This window comes from Notothenia rossii, assembly GCF_949606895.1.
Source record: "Notothenia rossii genome assembly, chromosome: 2".
Classification (NCBI taxonomy): Eukaryota; Metazoa; Chordata; class Actinopteri; order Perciformes; family Nototheniidae; genus Notothenia; species Notothenia rossii.
The window spans coordinates 27,306,654-27,328,278 of NC_136904.1; the positions used below are offsets into that span (position 1 = coordinate 27,306,654).

The 21,625-nt window shown below is 37.7% G+C and overlaps 2 protein-coding genes across 4 annotated transcripts; both read right to left on the reverse strand.

The window, feature by feature from the left end:
- Window positions 1-1,453: 1,453 nt before the first annotated feature.
- Window positions 1,454-5,472, reverse strand: LOC307025588 (calmodulin-like protein 4). Its single transcript, XM_079660346.1, has 5 exons — window positions 5,377-5,472; window positions 5,234-5,264; window positions 4,774-4,914; window positions 4,161-4,349; window positions 1,454-2,015 (listed from the first exon to the last, which is right to left on the reverse strand). The coding sequence occupies exons 1-5, from the start codon at window positions 5,377-5,379 to the stop codon at window positions 1,918-1,920; spliced, it is 462 nt and encodes a 153-aa protein (XP_079516472.1). The 5' UTR covers window positions 5,380-5,472; the 3' UTR covers window positions 1,454-1,917.
- Window positions 5,473-5,707: 235 nt separating this feature from the next.
- On the reverse strand, window positions 5,708-21,203 carry cln6a (CLN6 transmembrane ER protein a). 3 transcript variants are annotated; one of them, XM_079664256.1, is made up of 9 exons: window positions 21,010-21,167; window positions 18,017-18,141; window positions 17,503-17,620; window positions 17,284-17,382; window positions 15,230-15,418; window positions 10,420-10,475; window positions 8,237-8,359; window positions 7,294-7,579; window positions 5,708-7,205 (listed from the first exon to the last, which is right to left on the reverse strand). In XM_079664256.1, the coding sequence occupies exons 2-8, from the start codon at window positions 18,028-18,030 to the stop codon at window positions 7,309-7,311; spliced, it is 870 nt and encodes a 289-aa protein (XP_079520382.1). In that variant the 5' UTR covers window positions 18,031-18,141; window positions 21,010-21,167; the 3' UTR covers window positions 5,708-7,205; window positions 7,294-7,308. The 3 variants fall into 3 exon arrangements, with proteins under 3 accessions (XP_079520382.1, XP_079520380.1, XP_079520381.1); XM_079664254.1 differs by lacking the exon at window positions 18,017-18,141 and having other exon boundaries at window positions 21,010-21,203; XM_079664255.1 differs by lacking the exon at window positions 18,017-18,141 and having other exon boundaries at window positions 5,708-7,208; window positions 21,010-21,203.
- Window positions 21,204-21,625: the final 422 nt, after the last annotated feature.

Below are 21,625 nucleotides of genomic sequence, written 5' to 3' on the forward strand. Positions count from 1 at the left end.
AGTTTCCGAACAGATATGAGGAGCTGTCAGCTCTGAGTTTGTGCTAACGGCTAATGTGTTGGGACCATGGTTGGGACCGGTTGGGACATATGATATTGCGCTGTCGGGCGTTGACCAATCACGAAGCGTCATTTCTTGACTGGCAGCAAAAACAAACAATCACAGCAGTGCTTCTCTGGCTGGCTCTGTCCAATCACAAACAAGAAGTGTTCTCCCTAAAGGAATACCCTTTCCGTCCAATGTGAAATGCTGTAGTGTTTTCGGAAATGCTGTGGCGTTTTGTGAAATGCTGCGGTTTTTTCTGAAATGCTGTGGTGTCTTGCACTTCAGGGCCACCGTAAGTTGGTGCTATAGTCACACATAGAGCTAACTAAGCTACATGATAACATGCTGTCTTTGAACCAGAATCATGCAGAAAAGACAGAAGTTAAAGCTATAACAACAAGGCAAAGGGAAAGTATGTTTCACTTTGCGATTTTATACCTGGTCCCCCTAAATGGACTAAAGAATAAGGACAAAACCACTAGCCTTTGACGTGGTAGCATCTTGAACGAGCTAACTCAAATGTATCTGAGTTAGTCTGGGAGAGCTGATGTATGCAGCTTACCTTGGAGACTCACTGTTTAATAAAACCTTTTTACAGCAGAAATGTTTGGCTTATTATCGTATTAGGGAAGGCCAACAGAGACATTGTCAGTGATATTCTTTTCCACTGTGTTTTCCTGTTATAAATATCTGCAATTAAAAAAATAAGTATTTCTAGTCTTCACTTTTTTATTGAGGTGCTTATTACAAAATGAACTCCTAGTTTCAACGACGCAACGGTTATTTTATCATTCTGAAAGACATTAGAAGACTGCTCTTTGGACACACCTGCCATGAGCAATTACTTTTACAATTGCTATATTGGACCGTCGAGGAAGGGCGAACAAAGGGTCAATCATATTTGTAATGGTCTGTAGTGGCTTTCACATTCCACATTGAAACACAACTGTACTTTCTGTTTTTAAAGAGTGTTGTTTGTAAATGTGTGGATTATGTTGGTTTCAAGGCACAAAATCAAGACAGTGGGTTGTATGCTGTACCTACTAAAAACATGTTTTTATGTAATCTGTTGAAAAACTTGTTTCTTTACAAAATCCAGCCGTAAACTTCATTTAAATGTTGATTGATTTGCCATACAACAATTACGTGTTTTGGATGAAATGTTTTGATTTTGATGTTTTAATCAGTTATGTGCTATTACATATGTATATTTATATACTGTGCTTTATACTACGAAATAAAAGTTTTGGTAAAAAATGTATTGAAAAGTAGATTATGTAAATGAAATGTTCAGGTGAAAGTTACGCATGCAGCCGTCAGAAATAAATAAAGGTATGGGTTTAAAATACAGATGCATGAAATAAAATACCAATTTTCAGTTCATTCAAACTCCACAGCTTTTATCTCATTAGTTTAGAAAGAGAATGAAGTTTAATATGTTTGGACAGTTGACCATGAATCTACTTAATGAAGCGAAAGTTGTAATATATTTACACAAATCCTCAAACTGGACATTACATTGGTTTTAGTCGAGGGTCAGGTTGGAAAAAGATGTGTACCCAGAATGTAATGCATTTACAATTTGATCCCATCAAAGAATTACAAACAGCATCTCATAGTGTTAGTTATAATACAGTACAACAATGATTCAAAAAGTGTTTACTGTCGTAGAGGAAAGCTACATACGAAGAAAATACATCCTTCATTGAAGAATCAACAGATAATTATGGAGGAATAAACACAGTGAATAATATTTTCTTCCATTACAGAATTTCCTTTTTCATCATGCTATATATTTTTTTACAGTATGCAACATCTTCCAACCATCACGTTCATTGTATGTAAAGTGAATTCCCCGTCATGGCTGAAGGATCAGTAATCGACCGGTGGCAGCGTCACCATCTGGGTGAACTCTTCATAGTTGACGGTCCCGTTTGACTTGACGTTTGCCTCTTTGAAGAGTTCATCCACTAGACGAGGAACACAGAAATCAGCTTTGTAAGTGGAATTGAAACGAAAGAGCGATGCCTGAAAAATGTATTGTCTCCCAGTCCCACTTCAGAACGCTCGGGGGAGGGAAGCCTCATACAGACTGACAGACCCTTCAAAGCGTAGAGCTGCCAACACCCCTGCTGAGACTGTGAGTGTGGTTCCTATTAGCGAAAACTGAAATGTTTCACCTTATCAGTGGGATCCATTAAATCATTTGTTAACATGAAGACATTATTTATTTTGTTACTCACCAGAGAATACCAATATACTGTAAACCTTTTATGAGGAGTGTTAGCATCAACTATGTTGCTATTTTAAAAATGTGGTGTAATGTACAATTTTGAATAATAAGTAAAAAAGTACTTTCTTGTATAGAGTAAAACAAGTTACTTTAATATATGTACTACTACACTGAAAAAAATATAGTTATGTGAAATCTGTTGACATAATACATTTAATTAAAGTCAACGTTTCAGCAACTACTTTGCTGTTGATCATTTTGTTCTTTTTTAAATTTAAATTTGTAACCTTAGGACTTTTACTCATTAGCATTTTTACACTTTTCAAGTGCTACTCAAGTAAAAGTTATGAATACTTCTTCCAACACAGAAGGTTTTACTCAAACAACATCATCGGCATGTATCATACTGAATCATTATACTGAAATAAATCACTGCTCTGTTAGAGATGTGGCATGTCAATTGGTCATTATTTTTCAAACAGACATTTAAAATTCTTTAGCAACAATGATCACAGTGTCTTCAGTTTACAGCTTCAATAGTTTTGGATTCCAAAAACTTGATGGATGTCCCTCCCCCCCACTAAGAAGCTCTGCACTTCAATTGAATATGAACTGCTTTGTGTGCGCAGTACCCATCCAGAGGAAATACACTGACAGTACTTTATTAATCTTTGTGTTGCTTTAAAGCATGTTACTATGATTGGCAGGTCTCGGGCTTTGAACAAATTGCATCAAAATCAATCCCTAACAACTAACTGGATATCAGCCCCCCCTACTTTCAAAATGAAGGACTATCTCTGCTATCATCACTTTACATAGTAAATCAAACGTCAATGTTCAGATGGAAGTGGAACAACCACTCTGTCCTTAAGTGACAGCGAAATAAAAAATCAACGCTAACCATTCTTGAAATATCTTATTATATCACCAGAATAAATCCCTCAAATAATAACAGTGACTGCTTTAACTCTAGTAGAAATACAATTTTAAAACTCATGTTTATGTTAGACTAGAGCTTTCTAATACAGCCTGGCAGCATTTAAGTCTGTTTTCAGGAGGATACACCTGGAGATACAACCAGAACATGAATTACTGTAGTAAGGTTGAATGTATATGAAATGGATTAAATAATCAAAGAAAAGCTGCTTTACCCAAACAAGTCATTGGACAGCTGTATATAGTGGATTTACTGTAAGGAAGCTGCTTGAAAGTCCCAGGGAGATAACTGAGCTGAAGTGTAAAGCCTGATTCACTGTAGTGAGTCAGTGAGTGACACATGAGAGGGCGGTCCTCTTTGTGAATTGTGATATGAGGGCCCCAATAGATGCCATTCTCTTGAATAGAATTACTATTGTATTTTGTAATCTCATGCATATAATTATCAATTAGATTGTAATCCCTGGAAGTTTGACAATTACGGCTACCCTTAAGAACAGAGTTAACTGTGTAATGTAACTCTTCTTTAACGCATGCACGGGAGTTTTAATGAAACACTGCATTCAAGTCTAAATGTATGTATGGTTATTAAAGGGTGTTCACATTCATATTGGATTAACAGTGTAAGACTCACATTTTGTAGAATGTAATACAAATGTATATGGTTCCTCAGTTGTAACACCTTTCGTTTACATTTGACCTCATTAAAATAACATTAGGTTATACAGCAGAGCAAAATAAAATTGACAAACAGTTACATACTGCTCAGTTACTTTGAACCAGGCATCCCTCACTGTGGATTGTGGTACTGTATAATAGGATGTATTGATTAAATAGTAGACTTTAACCTTTAAGTTGTTGCTCTGAATCAAGTCAACAGCTTCCTCTTTCTGCTGCTAGATGTTTGTCATACATTCTGCAGATTTCCATCTTGAGTTTACTTTACCTTCTTTGTTGGTGAGTTTCTCCCCCAACATGGTGAGCTTGGCCCGGAGCTCAGAGGCCTGGATGTATCCTTTCTTCTGTTTGTCCGTCATCCTCAAGGCCTCCAGGATTTCTGCCTTGGGGTCTTCCTGTTGCATCTGTCTGTGCATCATCGTCAGAAACGTAGAGAAGTCCAGCTCACCCGTCTTTTCTAAACATGAATTATATCACAAAATCATGAGAAAATGTGAATGAAATGACAAGTTTGGACAGGAATGATCAGCATTTTTAACACGGACAGTTACATGTGAGGTTGTTTTGTCTGTATTTATTTCCAAGGTCTAAGAATACAGGAAGTCTTTAGGACAATCATTTTATAGAAATAAGTATAACACACTTAAAAGTAGGTTTTTACAACAAAAGCAGCAGATACGAGTACTGTACATGTCATTGGATTATTTTGCTTTTCCAATTACTTAACTTAACAATCATGATGACTATCATCAAATGAATACAAGTTTTTTAAATCAAGTTCAGTAGGATTTCTATTTAAGCAACAAAAACCATGCTAACTATACTCATAGACAATCAAACAAAGTAAAAGCGGCTACTTGAATTTGATATTTGTACTTTACCAATTTTGTGAACTTGTAGATGTCTGTCGATTTCACCGAACGTGGGGCTTGTACCCAGGCAGCGCATAACTGTGATCACGTCTTTGGCAACGATCTTACCCTTTTGCTTCTTGTCATATAAGGAGAAGCACTCCTTGTATTCTGCATGGGGATACAAAATGATGCAACACATCAGTATAGTTCTTTTCATTGTAATATTTAGAAGAAACACTTTATCTATCATTCAGTAGAAGGTTCACTTAAAAACATTCAAACCACAGCACAGGAACATAACAGACTGAAGGTCAGCCTTTGTCCCTAATGCTCTTTAAGTAATTATTTTCAACAACAAAAAACATGTACTAATCACTAATGGATACATGAACAATACTTGGTAAGGAACGACTGGAACATACTTCATTTCCAAAATCAACAAAACTAAATGGAAGCTAGAAAAAAAAGTGCTGTGGATCCGTCTTACCATTGATTAGAACTGGAGTGAAGAATTTAGCCTGCAAGGTGACAATAATATAGTTTCACTAAGCAGGTAATTACACAAAAACACTGCCACATACAAAAATCGATGTTTCTAAAAGGCTTAATGGAAAACTACTTTGTCCTTACCATTTTTGCGACAGCTTTGTTTCCTTCCAGGAAGAAGTTTCCTGTGGTCTGCGTCACCTGTCCCTCCACCTCAGTTTAAAGTCCACCACCTGTAAGCCTACGTAATATAATATGTGTTGCTGTGGAAACGCAGATACCAGATCCACAGTGCTGCATTGTCCTTTCCCTTTCCCCCCCACCTCTCTCATAAAAGGAGAGCCAATTACCAGCCTCCTTACGATACTAGTGTCAGTTATAGTCCGTATTTAGAAATAATTCATTTAAAGCGCCTTTAAAATAATGTCGAAGGTGAATTTAAGGTAAAATGTGAATAATAACCAGAAACAGAAGATCAATTTTCCAATTTTAATAAACATAAACACAGGTGAAACCAAACCAGTGAGAAACCACTAACTAAACAGTATTTTACCAGCAACAGCAAAGGAACCATATTGTACAAAACAGTAACAAAGGACATTTTACATTAAGAACAATAACTCAACATGTAAACAAAGAAAGGATCAAATCAACAAACACAAAACATCAGTTTAATAAATCTTTCTTTTTTATCTCAAAAGTAACCTCATGTTTCCTTGACCTTTTGAACAATCATAGACCATCTATACAATATACTTTTAATTGTGAACACTTTTATATTGTACATTGCTTAAACACATCATGTCAGAAATAGGTAATACGGACATTTCTTCACAGCTCTCATGTCGATGACTGAACATATGAAGCTCATCTATATCTGACAAAGCGTGGGACCTTGAATACCTGAGAGAAGGTTTTTATTCAAAACAAAAAAAGTCACAATTAGATTTAACATTCACTTCAATACTGTGTTCTTCCTCTTTTGGTAATAATATTATATTTTATCTTTCTCCAGAACTTAAATGTATCTTTTTTATTTTTTATACATCTAAACTAGTTTTTTTCTAACTGATTTCAAGGTGTTATTCTTCAAACGGTACCACTTATCTTTATCCTGTTATTGAGGATTGTTTTGTGTAACATGAATGAATTATTCATATCTTTTTCTTCTTCTCCTTTTCATTCTTAAGGGCCAGAGAAGGTGACCATAACCGGGCGTACATTTATTGAACAACCATGAACACTTATTTCAACATCAAAGCATTCAGTTGTAGAGTTATGGAATTATTTGATGAGCTTATGCAAGGTAAGATTTATTTGAAAATGTTCTAGTAAATGTATCTAGATACTGTATATTCACCTTGAGCTGGATTATAAAAGGGTCCACTTTCTCCAACCGCTTGACTGGTCTATAGACAACCTTTTCCCTTTAGCAGATTATCACAGTCCTGGTTTTTACTCCTTCAATAAAATAACAGATACTCTCCCTGTAGGGCTTATTCAAGTAGATAGTTATTAAGAAAAAGCTTTCAGAACCACCTGTTTCAGGGCTTGGAAAAATGTAAATTGGATTAGAAAAATTAGGAATCTTAAACATGTATTTAATCCCTCCTCCCTAAAGAAGTATTAAAGTGTTGGTTATGAGCAGTGCAAAGGCTCAGTCTTTCCTCATCACCAACTGTATGTCAGTGCAGACCTATTTATAAAATCAATCATGGCCACAAAATGGTCTCAGAGGTCTCAAGATGCAAGAGGTGTATCAGATCTGATTACATATATACATTCACATCAAACTTCCCAACTGCTAAAGACTGAGTATCAATAAAAAAAGAAAAGAAAAGAGACAAATCTCTTCTTAATATATGGCTGAAGCCAGCACAACTTTGGGCGTAACGGTGACGTTTGTGCACTTCTACAGCCGTCCTCAACCATCCGTCAACGTTGAGTGCAGCCTCTACATTTGTCACAGGAAGCTGCTGAAGAGAGAGAAAAATATGCGTCATACAAATGTAAATGGTATGGGATTCAGAAATATGTTTTATCTAACAGAGGTGTACACACCTGGACAGATGTAACTCAGTGGTCCTGCTTTATGTGTAAGGTGTAGTAGGACCAGGGCTCTGGCACGTAAATGAGTCCGGGGTACTTGTTTCGTAGCACCGGGTCGCTCCACAGATAGATCACCCACAGTGCCACCAGCAGCACAGTAACGCTGAAACTACAGAACAGGAAGAGACCGTTGCTGTCTGGGCCGAGGCCTTTACGCTGTTTGATTATCACCACGACAACCATTGCAAGGAAGGTGAGGAGAAAAAGCTCAGTGATTTGCCCCTCAGTGACCAGGTACCTGGAAGAAAATGGAGAAAGAAATGTCATAAAAACAGAGGCTTCTAACTTTTATTTACAACTGAAACCTTGGCAAAAACCCAATGGAGCTGTTTTTCTGTGAACATCTGTTTTACAATGATAATGTTTGATCATGTTTTACCTAATATTGCTACAAATAAAGCCATATCGTGGAAATTCATTCAGTTCTATATAAAATAGTTGTCAAAATGGGGACACTAATTAGTTTATTTCAAACTGACTTGCTATGTAAAGGACCTTTTGTAAATGTTTCTGCAAACCTTCAACTGGCAATCATTGCACAAAAGAACAAAATGTCCAAACGCTTCTGAACAAAAAATACAAGAAAAGCACACAAAAAACGCAATGCCAAGCATTTGCTTGCTTAACTCTTTTTTCAACTTGATAGTTGCTTCTGTTGCTTTACACACCGACCTCCATTAGCCTTCTGAGAGAACATAGTGCCCCTTTTTTCATGGACTGGAAATGCATCTCTAAAATTTGAATTTACTAAAGAGACCAACCGTTTAATTTCTCTTTAAATGTAACGATAACACAAGGTTCATTAATTGACTGACTCCTAATTCTTTAACAAAACCATGTAATCTTGGGCAACATGCACAGATGGCCTCACAGAGTTGAGGAGGAGGAGACTGACCAATAGTAGAGGGAGCTGGGTCCTAGCAACAGCCAACCAGAGACAGGAATCTTCTTCTGTTCCCTGGCCTTGGTGAAGCAGCCGGTGAAATAGATGAACAGGATGATGAAGAAAGGAATATACCTAGAATTCAATCAGAGGCAGAAACTGTCAAAACGACTAAACCAGTTAGCATTTGTTTTTAAACTCAGTACTGGTTGATTATAGGAACACTTCTTTTTCTCTTTAAAGATAACTTAAGTCAGTTTTATGAAAAGTTTTGGTCTGAAAAAGAAAAACTGGCTGATAAAGTTTCTCAAATTAAACTTCTTGAAGAATAAATAATGTATCGTGACAGCAGAAATATGTCTGGCAGGTTTGAGTTCAAATTATCATCGGGACGCCGCAAGCACAGCTTCCCTTAACCACTTTCAAAATCAGTGTATCAAACGGCATGACCTACAGAAACAGTGCCAATGAGAAAGTATTCTAACCTGTGGGCTATGATGGGAATTAGTTTGTTCTACTTTATTTTAAAGGGGCCCGATTCTGCTCAGGTTCATGTTTGTATTTTGTGACCACTGTGACGAGTTTACATGCTTTAATGTTCAACAAGTGCTTCATTTTTGTTTTGCCTTTGTTGCAGCAACTCTTTTCCCCCTCTGTCTGAAACGGTTGGTTAGCTGGCCAGCTCTGTTGTGATTGGTCAATCGCTGAGAGATGTCCTGCCCTTAGCCTCACTATGTGAACTTTATGGAATCACGTACAATGTGTTGGAGCACTAGCCAATGGAAGCGCAAGTGTTACATGGTGATATCCCTACGTTACAGAAGTGAACTAAAGAGTCTCTCCCACACACTCCCTCCCTTTTAGGCAGAGGGGAGAGAAACTCCCTATGGAGGGAACTTTGGGGTTTTAACCATTGCAGAACTATATAATACATAACTATCAATCTTCATTTGTGTAAGGTCTCAACAGCTTACATATGTCACTAATGGCGCATTTCCACTGCAGCGGGTAGCCCCGTTTAAGCGTCCTTAATCGTCCTCAAGCGGCCTCAAGCGGCCAGGCCAGTTTTTGGTGGCCTTTCCATATAGCGTAGCACCGGCTAGCGGGTACTTTTTCCCTCTTTTTCCGGCCCCATAAAACCGTGGTTCTATCAGGCCAGGGCCAGGGCTGAACTAGTGACGTCAACACTCTCGACTGCTGATTGGTCAGAGAGAATCGTCACAAGATCGCACGCGAGATCATCCCTAACATCGCATATATATCTAGAAACAAGCTTGCAGCATTTTTATACACAGCATTTTTGTAAACGGAGGAGCTACAAAAATGGCAACGTCAAAGAAAAGCACACCGTGGTCGACCGAGGAGGTGACGACGTTCCTACATCTCATTGGCCAAAAAAAGCCGATTGCCCCGCATACACTGCGCTGCTACCCCAGGTCCTAAACTGTAATGGAAATGCGCCACGGCCTCGGACGGCCAACGAGGCAGCCCGAGGCCTGAGCGAGGACGCTTAGGGACGCTTAAACGGGGCTACCCCGCTGCAGTGGAAATGTGCCATTAGTTCTGAAGTTGCTGCGTATCATTTTTTAGCCATGCTGTGTACTTACCGTACTTACCTACTTATTTATCTTGTATTTTTATTCTAGTACAAATAATGTGTGTGTAGTAATATGTAAGCTTATTCTGTATTATTGCATTGCCTTTTTTACTATGCCACTTTTGTCGTTTCCCCGCAGTGAGAGTAATAAAGGATTTCTGATTTTTGAACTACCACAAAGGGAAAACCCCAAAAAGCATAATAGGGCACCTTTAAACAACAACCACCTGAGGTCTTAGTAAATGGAAATAGAGAGTTATACCTCTTATTGCTCATAATTTCAAAAATATTCAAACACTTTTTTCAGGCAAAATGACTGATTCTTCCCCTCTCTTCCCAGCATGCATTAGGGTCAAGTCGAACCTCTGGACAGCTGGTGTAAACTGTCTGTCCGGCTCAGTCTGCTTATAGTTAGATCTGATCTGTATTAAGACGTGGAAAACAGCTACTGATTCCAACACACTAATAAGTGTATGCAAATCTATATTTCTCTGAATCTACACTTGATGGATTTCTGCATCCTCTTATTCTGCTATATTCAAGTCATTTCCCAGCACTGCTTATGGACACAACAATAACAATCCTCATATAGACCTACCACATCAAGTGTCCGAGCTGCTCGTCATAGAAATACAGCAGCTCAAAGGAGTCAATCTGTGAAGGCAAGACAAAAACATATTGAATATAATAAGAAACTCAGGTATGTTTTGATGGCAGAATATATGGTAAAGCTCTCTTTGTTGATAGGGGAGCGCTGTGGTCCTCCACTCAGTCTTGTGCAACAGTGCCACCTATTGTTATAGTACAAATGACCCTTTATTAAGTGGAAATCACATCTTCAGACAGGAGAATAATTCATTATCTTATTTTGAAAATATGTCAAATTGTTTAACTGTACAGTATTTATTTGTTCAGTGAAACAAGCGATGTGTGTTGATAATACAATATTACACTTGTATTATATTGTGAATCCTTGTTCATTTAATTTAATTTCAAACCTTTATTTAACGAGATTGGTCCCATTGAGATCATAGATCTCTTTTTCAAGGGAGACCTGCAGCATAGTTCCAAATGAAACATAAAACAATAAAGGACATCATACATTATATTTACAGGATACATTTACATAGTTATAGATATTTACAAGTGCCCATAGTATCAACGAGCATTTCATTTAGCCTAGCTTTAAAAACATGCAGAGGAATGAGATGGCTCAGTTTCAATTCTTGCTGAAGATTGTTCCAAGCAGGTGGAGCTGTGCACATAAAAGCTGTCTTACCTAAGACAGTCCTTGCTCCTTGCACATCTAACAATACTACATCATACAATCTCAGACAATAGCTGCTTGCAACTCTCTCTGTTATCAGAGAGCAGATATAATACGGGAGTTTACCCAATAAAGCTTTATAAATAAACGTGTACCAATGACTGAGCCTCTTTACAGTAAGTGATGGCAAAACTGCTTGTTAAAAGGTGAATGCGGCAATCAATTCATTTCCAACACCTTACATTTCAATCAAAGCCCCCCTCAGAGCCAGCTCATGCAGTTTTATAAAGTAGTGTTTAATCCCTTTGAATGTCTTCTTTGAGCTCTGGACTTGGCTTTTTTTTTTGTAACAAAAAAAGAAGACGCCTTAAAAGTAATTCATGCTTTTCCACTTGCCTCATTGTTACACAATCTATGGTCAGTGTGTATGAAAGTGGTTTGAGTGCACACGCTGTAGAAGGGTTTTAGGTCTACAGCTTCATAAACAAATTAAAAATCTTCAAACAGAGCATAAAAGCAATGATATCAGGTGGTAGCTGTTGTGTTTGATAATAAAACATAAATTATACTCTGTTTAACTTCACTTACAGTTGTGTTTCTGTGCAGATATTGAAAACAGACGGTTTGGATCATACGTAGGTGATGTTATTGTTATGTATTTTTTCACCACCTGACGAACTCAATCGTAAAATAAATGTATGCTAGAAGTCAACCAATGATTCACCGAGTAAGAGATCTCTGAATGCAGGGACACCTAATATGTTTTGATGCTGTAAATATGTGTTTTTTTAACTAGACACCACACCACGCAGGGAAAGCAACAGCAATCTACTGGAAGGAGACAATTATTTATTTTGGCGGTGCATCCTTGTTCCAAATTAAAGTAAATACAACATTTGAATAACTCTGACATTTAATAAAAATTAGCAATTCAAACACATCGGAGCAGAAAACAGAAAAGTGTACTCTGTCACTGCAGCGCCTGAACTCAGCATCACGTCCCTCAACCGTTTTTTTTTTTTCAACAAACACTTTTAATACACTTAAAAATGCAATTAATCATTTGTATTTCTATTATATTTGTATCTTATGGAATCTTTTAAACATGTTTAATTTGTGTAACGCTTGACCAATAAAGTATATATCTATCTTTATCTATCTTATTATGTCTTCTGTCCAAATGTGTTGTAGGGAGTAGGGAAATCAGATTTTTTTTTTTTATTTAACATTTATATTTGACTAGACATTTTCAAAGATAAAAACATACGGACAAGGACATGGCTCACACACATCACAAACAGAACAGGACAATAACATGAAGGGTAGGGGGATTACATGGTCAGTTACATTTTATGTATGCATATGGCGTTGTATTTATACATGATTTGCTTCATAATATAGATATACTTCATTGTTTCCTCATTATTATTATTATTATTATAAAACAAAAAATGTATAAAGGATAGATAGATAAATAAATCAGATTCTTGATGTTGGTAATCCCATTATCGCAGGTCATTTAATCGTTTTCTGTTGCTAATATGCATGTAAACAAAGTCACTAATGCAGGGTACAAAGTCACGAATGCATAAATACATATTTAATTACTTTAAACCATTTTTAATAGTTCTAAAAGAAAACAAAATACCATTACTGTGGCAAAAATAAATAGAAAAATAGACTGCTGCAAACACGATTATTGAGTTATGTTTAATTTGAATAACTGAAATATTCAGTTACATTTTTCTCTGCTGCTCAAACCAAAGCTGGATAAACAATATTTTTTTCACAGGATCACAGCCACACAAAAGATACCAGCAAAAACTTTAGGGCAAAGTGTACGCTACCTAAAGCAGGGGTCCCCAACCCCCGGTCCGCGGACCGGTACCGGGCCGCGGAGTTGTTACTGCCGGGCCGCGAAATAGCTGTGAGTTTATCGTAATATTTGCAGAATTATAAATATATAAAAATATTTTATCAAAATAATATTCAATTATTTATTTTATTTTTTATTTTATTTTATACCAGTCATTATTTCATCCAAAACATACAAAATAAATCAAAATTGGTTAGCATAAGGTCTCAGCCTCTAGTGCGCATTGAAAGTTACAGGTGGTGCTTCAATAGGAAGTGGAGCACACAGGAGACAACCGTTTAATCGCAGACTGTTATGTTTGTGGGGGAATGGCAGTGCATACATTATTTGAGATATATTTCGAACTCGGACTTAATTTTAAGGACATTGCGGCCAGGGGTGTAGAGCTATTTTTTTATTTGTAAAGCCTCCTTCACTTCATGAAATGGCTGCAGCATCCGGAGGCAGCCTCTGAGAAGTGCAGCACCAGCGCGTACACACCGCCTTCACTGTGTTCCCCACTGCAGGCTGCTACGTTTCAAACACAAACACCTCTACACGCACACATATCCGATTATTCCCCCTATTACTCGTTGTATGAAGGAAATGTCCGGTCACAAAGGCGCATGATGTGTGTTTGTATGTGCTCTGCTCAGCTCCGCTGTGTGTTTGTATGTTTGGTGTGTCTGTGTGTGTCCAACAACGGCATTTGTTTTCAAATTACCATGAACAGTCATTTACACACATCTGGCCAACTCCATAGGTATGTGTGTGTTCCCAAAAGAAGTTAGTTTAATCTTAATCTCGATGTAGTGCTAAATGCTGTCGGAGTGCACCGGAACGAACGTCCCGGTATGACCATAGGGTATGACGTTATTATTGCTGGCAAACAAGCCCAGGGGTCTCACTGACATTTCAGTTATACAGTGGTCCTAATTTGTTTTAATTGTATCCTGGTTTTAAACTGTGTTAATATGTTTTGGATGCATATTGTTCTATTATTTGTTCAGGCTGTTACATACAATTAGCCACTGTTGCCACCTATATTAGGCTATATTATATTATATTAATATTTGTAAAGCGGTCCTAATTTTTTGTTTTAATTGTATCCTGGTTTTAAACGTTGTTAATATGTTTAACGCTGTTAAATACAATTAGCCTCTGTTGCCACCTGCTGGTGAGTAAATATTCAAATCAGTTAAAATTGACAACCGGTCCGCACATTTTTTTTAATGTATCTGCCGGTCCTTGGCACAATAAAGGTTGGGAACCCCTGACCTAAAATATTTGTTGTCAATAAACATAGGTAGTGGACAGTGTAGATTGTCGTTGAAAAATATTTTAGAAAAAACACTGATCAAAGTAATACACACTTGTTTATTCTGCCCAAGCTTCAATGATATTCCTTGCCTTGTTAGATGTCAGACTTCTTTAAGAAATGGTTAGAATGGATGACCTTGAACATCAAAAACTACATTTAAGTAATTTTAAATACTTTTTAAGGGTCTTCTGGGACCAACTTGCCAGAAAGCAGAAGAGAGATGAAACAAGCCATCCTTCTGAGCTTGTATTCTGCCCCAGATATGCCATACATCGATCAACCTACAATATCTTGTTGACAACATCATTGTCACAACTATGGTGCTTTAAGTCAGGATATGTCAGGGAGAAAAATTAGCTGCACTCTTAGACAGCGGGATGAATTCTGCTGGATCAAACAAGTCTGACAATACTGATATGTTTCGTGTTGTTTTTTTGTGTCATAAGCAGATAAGTACCGTAATTTTCGGACTATAAGCCGCGCCTTTTCCCCCATTTTTCGACGCTGTGGCTTATATAACGGTGCGGCTAATCTATGGATTTTTACAGCTAACGGCCAACATCTTTAACTCTATGGGCTCTATGGCCGGTCCGCGGATCCCCACCTTTAAGCGGCGGGTTCCAGCAGGAAAAGCTGGAGGCCAGAAAAGAGTGAGACAGGTAGCGCGCAAAAGTAAAAGTGGAACCGAGAGTGGTATGCCGCTGCTGCGGCTTATATTCAGGTGCGCCTTATAGTCCGAAAATTACGGTAAGTAAGATAAGCTCTTTTTCAAAATATGTTCATAGATTCTGTAAAATGTACATAGGGCCCAGCAGTTGTATCACCCACTAGCCAAACATGACGAGCAGAAAAAAAACAGTTTGAAACATTCCTCAGGCTATTCCAGTGTTCCTGGTACACTCATCATGGACAATTATTTACCCTACACCTCTACACAAACAGATAAACATTATGAAGATACTCACCAGTGAGGCCGGTTTGAGGTCTTTGATGATGGGGTTCTCTCTGACTGACAGGTGGAGCTGGTAGCCGCTGAGGAGGAGCCGATGGTTGATGGAGTCTCCCACCAGGTGGATGCTGGCTCCCATGACGAACGTGATGATGCAGAGGTAGACCGCCGAGCGAGGCAGTGCCCTGGGGCTGCGCTCTATCAGCTGGATGGAGCAGCAACACACACATTCTGTAAATATCACACCATCTGTGTCTTAAGCGAAATTATCAATTGTTTTGGTCTCATCATTTTTTAAATAATTAGGTCAACTGAAAATATGCATAAAAACAAGCCATATTTTTTGTTTCACAATAAATTAACCTCCATTCCTTCAAAAGAAAAAGCATGTAGCTTTATTTATTTAATTTATGCTTTGCAGTTATTATCAGTCCTGTGGTGTGACAGACTGCAGATAATCAGAAATGAATTTCACGTCTCTGTTGATGCATGAATGAACTTCAGTGTTGTGCCTTCAAAGCAAACTAAAATGGATATGTATCATCTATATAGGCAGCTTAGTTACAGGAGCAGCTTTAATCAGCTGACATAATGTAACATGTCGGATAACCGTCTCATACTGTAAAGCTTATAATCAATTGGCATCGTGATTGTATGCAATTGATGGACAGGATCAAAAGGTTTTCAATTACAAGCCAATCATATCCAACACTGAAAGAACAAAGGACCATATTGTTGAGCCGGAATGGGAAATTAGTTTACTACATGTATACAATATCAGTGTAAAACTAGGAGAGATTTTTTAGATGAATATAAATCATTACATCTGTGTGACCATTGCATGTTATCAGTGTAAAAGTGTTTAATATACAAAGGCTACAAACAGTGTCCGTCCACTGTTTCTTATTCACAGTCATGTCATTTCCCTGCAGGGATAAAACAAGAGTGCAAAGGCAACACACAGCGAACCTATCACTGCCAGAAACCCTGTTAGAAATGTAGCTGATTCAGCATAATTAATATGCAACCGTAAATGTCATTTATAATTGGCACCTCAGGTTAACTAACTCCTGCTGTATGTGAAGCTGTGTCATGGAGCAACAGGTTATGGAGAAACCATTTTTCTAATTTGTTTCATATATATTTAAGCCTGATATGATATTGCTATTACCTTACATGTTTGTCCATGTTGGGGTCAATTATACCTTAACAGGATATATTCAGGAATCCTGAAGTCAAATGTAATTCCTTTTAAGACCTTTTTTAAGACCCGTTTCATACAAGACCTCATCGCCACTTTGAGTTTTAACCGGTTGCATTGGCGACACACTTTACCTCACATTGACTATATACAGTATTGATTGTCCTTCCTCCTTATCTTCCAACCGTTTGGACGCAAACTGGCATTTCCCCATAACGATGTTGTTAGAGCCGGTGTAAACGGACCTTCGCGCGCTATCAAGCAGTGCGATGTCCTGTTCAGATGACGTCAAATCCAACGGGATGCCATAAATAAACTACACAGAATCACACTACACACCTACGCCATGATTACATTCAGGCACACTGTAGAATACAACCTCTTTGGACCATTTATATACTTATTGAAAACAAGCTACAAAATGTAATACCTTGGAAAATGCCCTTTAATACTTTTTAATAGCCTTAATTTTCACTAAATCGATTGATCAACTTTTAATACTTTTTAAGACCCCGTGGACACCTTGCTAAAAGATGAATGTGGCTGTTTACATGTTTTATTCTGGTGGTTACAATAGTGGGCCTGATTATACAAATGTATGAGCTAGGAATGTGTGTGTAATCATGTTTGATGATAAGAAAATAACATATTTTAATCATTTAATTAACAATTATATACTTATTTTGCACGTAGTTCTTGTCTCCTTAGACCCCCTCATTACCATGGATCCCAGTCTCAGATTAATGTACTTTAACGAGGGTCCACAAATATACAATTCTATGTTTTTACATTTCATCAACAAGTCTTAAATTAATATAATTTGTATTAATCTTATTCACAATCATCAAAGCACTTGTGTTAACACTTACCTTGAGCATTAGGAATGGTGTTATGACGTTGTAGGCCATGTGGAAGTAGTCCCCAGCACTGGGCTTGTTCAGGGGAAACCACTCCAGAGGAAGGAAAATCTAATTCATAAGATAACAAGAGGCTATTTGGTGTTTTGCCTCATGATACATGGAGTAAATATATTATTTTTTTCACATTTAAAACTTCCTTAGGGAAGTGCAAGACTTGATCTTCCTTACCATGACAATAGGTCTTCCAAAGTCCAGTATCCAGTTCTGCAGAGTCAGGCAGAACCACAGGTCAAAGTGGAAGTTCCTTCTCTGATGTGGCACATTTTCCTTCAATCCACAAGGAGCGCTGTTGAAATACAACGTTACAAACGAAAGGGGCACAACAGAAGTTGAGCGTTTGGTAGACATGTCGGGATTACTGTAGAATAGTAAGGTTTACTATAGTGTTTACTACTGCCCTAATTTCAGGTAAAAACACAAAAAGATTGCCTTTTTATTTAGGTACTTTTTTGGCCATATCCTTCAAGATAATAATGAAACAACTTGGCAAAAGTTATAGGTGTATTTGTATAAAGATGGTACATATATCTATAACTTAAAAGTGAAAAAATACTTTGTACGTTGTTCACTTATATGTATTCTAGAAGGCCATGGTAGTGTAACAAAAAAGGGGAAATGGGAGAATTGCACAACATCCTGATGTACAGTTGCAAGAAAAAGTATGTGAACCCTTTGGAATTACCTGGATTTCTGCATAAGTTGGTCATAAAATGGAGGAAGCCGCTGCTGTCCAGAAAAAACATTGCTGCACGTTTGAAGTTTGCAAAAGAGCACCTGGATGTTCCACAGCACTACTGGCAAAATATTCTGTGGACAGATGAAACCAAAGTTGAGTTGTTTGGAAGGAACACACAACGCTATGTGTGGAGAAAAAAAGGCACAGCACACCAACATCAAAACCTCATCCCAACTGTGAAGTATGGTGGAGGGAGCATCATGGTTTGGGGCTGCTTTGCTGCCTCAGGGCCTGGACAGATTGCCATCATCGACGGAAAAATGAATTCTCAAGTTTATCAAGACATTTTGCTGGAGAACTTAAGGCCATCTGTCCACCAATTGAAGCTCAACAGAAGATGGGTGATGCAACAGGACAACGACCCAAAGCACAGAAGTAAATCAACAACAGAATGGCTTCAACAGAAGAAAATACGCCTTCTGGAGTGGCCCAGTCAGAGTCCTGACCTCAACCCAATTGAGATGCTGTGGCATGACCTCAAGAGAGCGATTCACACCAGACATCCCAAGAATATTGCTGAACTGAAACAGTTTTGTAAAGAGGAATGGTCCAAAATTCCTCCTGACCGTTGTGCAGGTCTGATATGCAACTATAGGAAACGTTTGGTTGAGGTTATTGCTGCCAAAGGAGGGTCAACCAGTTATTAAATCCAAGGGTTCACATACTTTTTCCACCCTGCACTGTGAATGTTTACATGGTGTGTTCAATAAAAACATAAAAACATATAATTGTTTGTGTGGTTTTAGCTTAAGCAGACTGTGTTTGTCGATTGTTGTGACTCAGATGAAGATCAGAACACATTTTATGACCAATTTATGCAGAAATCCAGGTAGTTCCAAAGGGTTCACATTCTTTTTCTTGCAACTGTATATAAATGCAACCATCCACTTGTAAATAAATGTCTAAACAACAATTTGTGCTATTCTATTGTGTGTTCTTTTGCCTTTATTCCTGCAGTCTGAAAATATGAAATCACAGCCATTAATGTTTGGACCATTGGCTGACCTCTTCACTTTTATTGCTTTGTGTGCATCTATGCAATTTCCTATTGCACGCTGAGCTAAGTCACCATACGTATGGTTTGGACAAAAAAAGGCTGAATGTGGCTGAATATGGGTCCTCCTTGAACCCTGTCTGTCAGGATGCAAAAGGCACATTGGCTGTTTGAACAAATAAGAAAAATAGTCGAGACTAGAAGAGTTGTCGAACTGCATGTCATGACCGACCATGCATTTAAAAAGGACATTGTGTAGGAGTTCTGGCATTCAGCAGTGAGGCTGCAGATGCAACCAACGTAATACACCTCCTGTATGGAAGATGATTCTGTTCACATCTCTCTGTGTAGATATGAAGAGCTCATCTAACGGAATGAAAACACAAACTTTTTTTATTCTAGTGTGATAATACACTAATATAAATATAATAACAAATATAAGACACAATTTCTGCTCATCAGGTGCCCACTAAATACTACTAACTGACCCTTTTCAGAAACAATGGTTGTGAAATTAAAAAAATTATCAACCAAGCCACACTGTCTTCGAACAACTGAAGTGCAAGAGACACTTTTCTGTCTGCAGCAATTGGTTTCAGTTACATGGTTTCACTTATATTGTGAAATCCACCTGTTTGTAAAATCTTTCTATATAGACAAGAAAATGTAATCTAATAAATTAGTGCTCTTTTGGGGCATTGTCTTTAAGTGTTGTCTTTATTTCCTCTGTCAAAGAGGTTATGTTTTCTGGTTCGGTTGTTCGACTGCTTGCAGGATTATATCACCTACTGCCCCGTTTTAATAAAACTTGGTCAAAGGGTCATCCATGAGCCAAGAAGGAAGCCACAACATTTGGAGCAGATCTGAATAATGTGTGGGATAAACAAATGATTTGCCTCTTTGGTTACCTTAGCATTTGGCCTTGGCAAAGGTCTGCTGCACTCCCTGTGTCCCTTTTAGTTTGAGCTGTTTGTAATTTTGAATGTAAATACAATTACTAAATTGACAGCTAGTTTATATTCTTTTGTGCATGACATTTACTTATGACATAAAGCCTGATAACAACATAAGTTATGCTGTACCGTCTAGCTTTTGTTTTTTGGTATCTCAACTTGTTCTGATTTCATGATTGAATTTGTTGACTTCCTGTTCAAATCTTGAAGGCAAACTGATGTCCTTAGGCTTTATAAATAACTTGTCCATGGAGTTTGTTTTATGTTCAGTTTTTTGGCCTGTCAGCAGGATAATGGAAAATCTACTGACATTATTATCATTAAACTTGCCCGAAGGGTGTAGCATAAGCCAAGGAAGAACCCATTTCACGCAATGTTGCAGCTGTGAAACGATGGTCTTCATGTGCCTTTCTAGTTTCAAGTGTGTTTACATGTATGCATACCATAGTTATTTGGCCAAATAATAAAATACAGTTATGTGCAACACTAGTACTGAGTTGAGATGGTTAAGTAATGTAGGACCAGCAGCGGAAAAGGGTAAAGACTGACTGAGACAAGCGGAGGGCACGGTTAACCACAAGCTCCTCCAGCCTCAGCTATCTATTTATATCTGTCACATGCACATGCAACCGAGAGTTGTTATGCAGTCCTTGTTTATTAAACAAAAACAGCTACAAGACTTTACAGAAACAAGTTTTTAAAAAAACTATTTTAAGCTGTTAACCCTAATTCGCGTCAGCAACCAGCGGATCTTCGCCTGATCGCTCTCATTTACTTTAAATGCATTCTCCATACTTGGTTTCTGGACAGATGCAGACAAGCAGCAGCAGAGTGGATAGTGAGTTGTTATCGCAAACAAGAGGTTACAAATCATGTTCTTTCTTAATATCGATTTTATAGTTGCTTGCTTCATTCTTTAACCAGCCCTTCACTAAAAAAAACACGGCTAAAAAGGTTTTGACTTTCGTCAGCTTAATGTAAAGTGTACAAACCTAGTTTTTGTTTTCTCTTTTAAATCGTTGCTGCGACGTTTTCTTGCTGACATTCTCGCTTTATGTTAGTGAGTGATGATCCAAATAACGGTACTCCCGTGCTGTGGTCTAAAAGGATGTAAAGTTAACGCTATTAAATTATAGTAAACACATTTCTGTCAAAAATCATCTTCACTTCCGTGTTGGAGCATTGTTCCCGCCCTTCGGTCCCGCCTCCTCCACCAATCAAACCGCAGCACAGGAGCTACAGTACACGTGAAGTGTGGTAAAGTGAAATGACTGGTAGGCAAATTCAACGCTTTTGACAATAACACAAACAATTAACGTAATGTTCGTCTTTGCTAAAGTTTTATAATATAGGACTTTGAGTGTACTGGAATAAATCTATAATTGTTCTGTGCTTACTTATAGCCAAATAAGATGCATGAAATGATCCTTAAAAATGTATTTGCCTTTGTGTACATGGTCTCATTATGGGGTTTCAATTATTAATCTGCTTGTTTTCCATGTTTCACTGTCAAAGAAACACCAAGCATACTGTATCAGACATTACACTGACAATATGATCAATCTTTTTTTTTTTTTTATTATTATTAATGTGGCAGTATTGTACAAA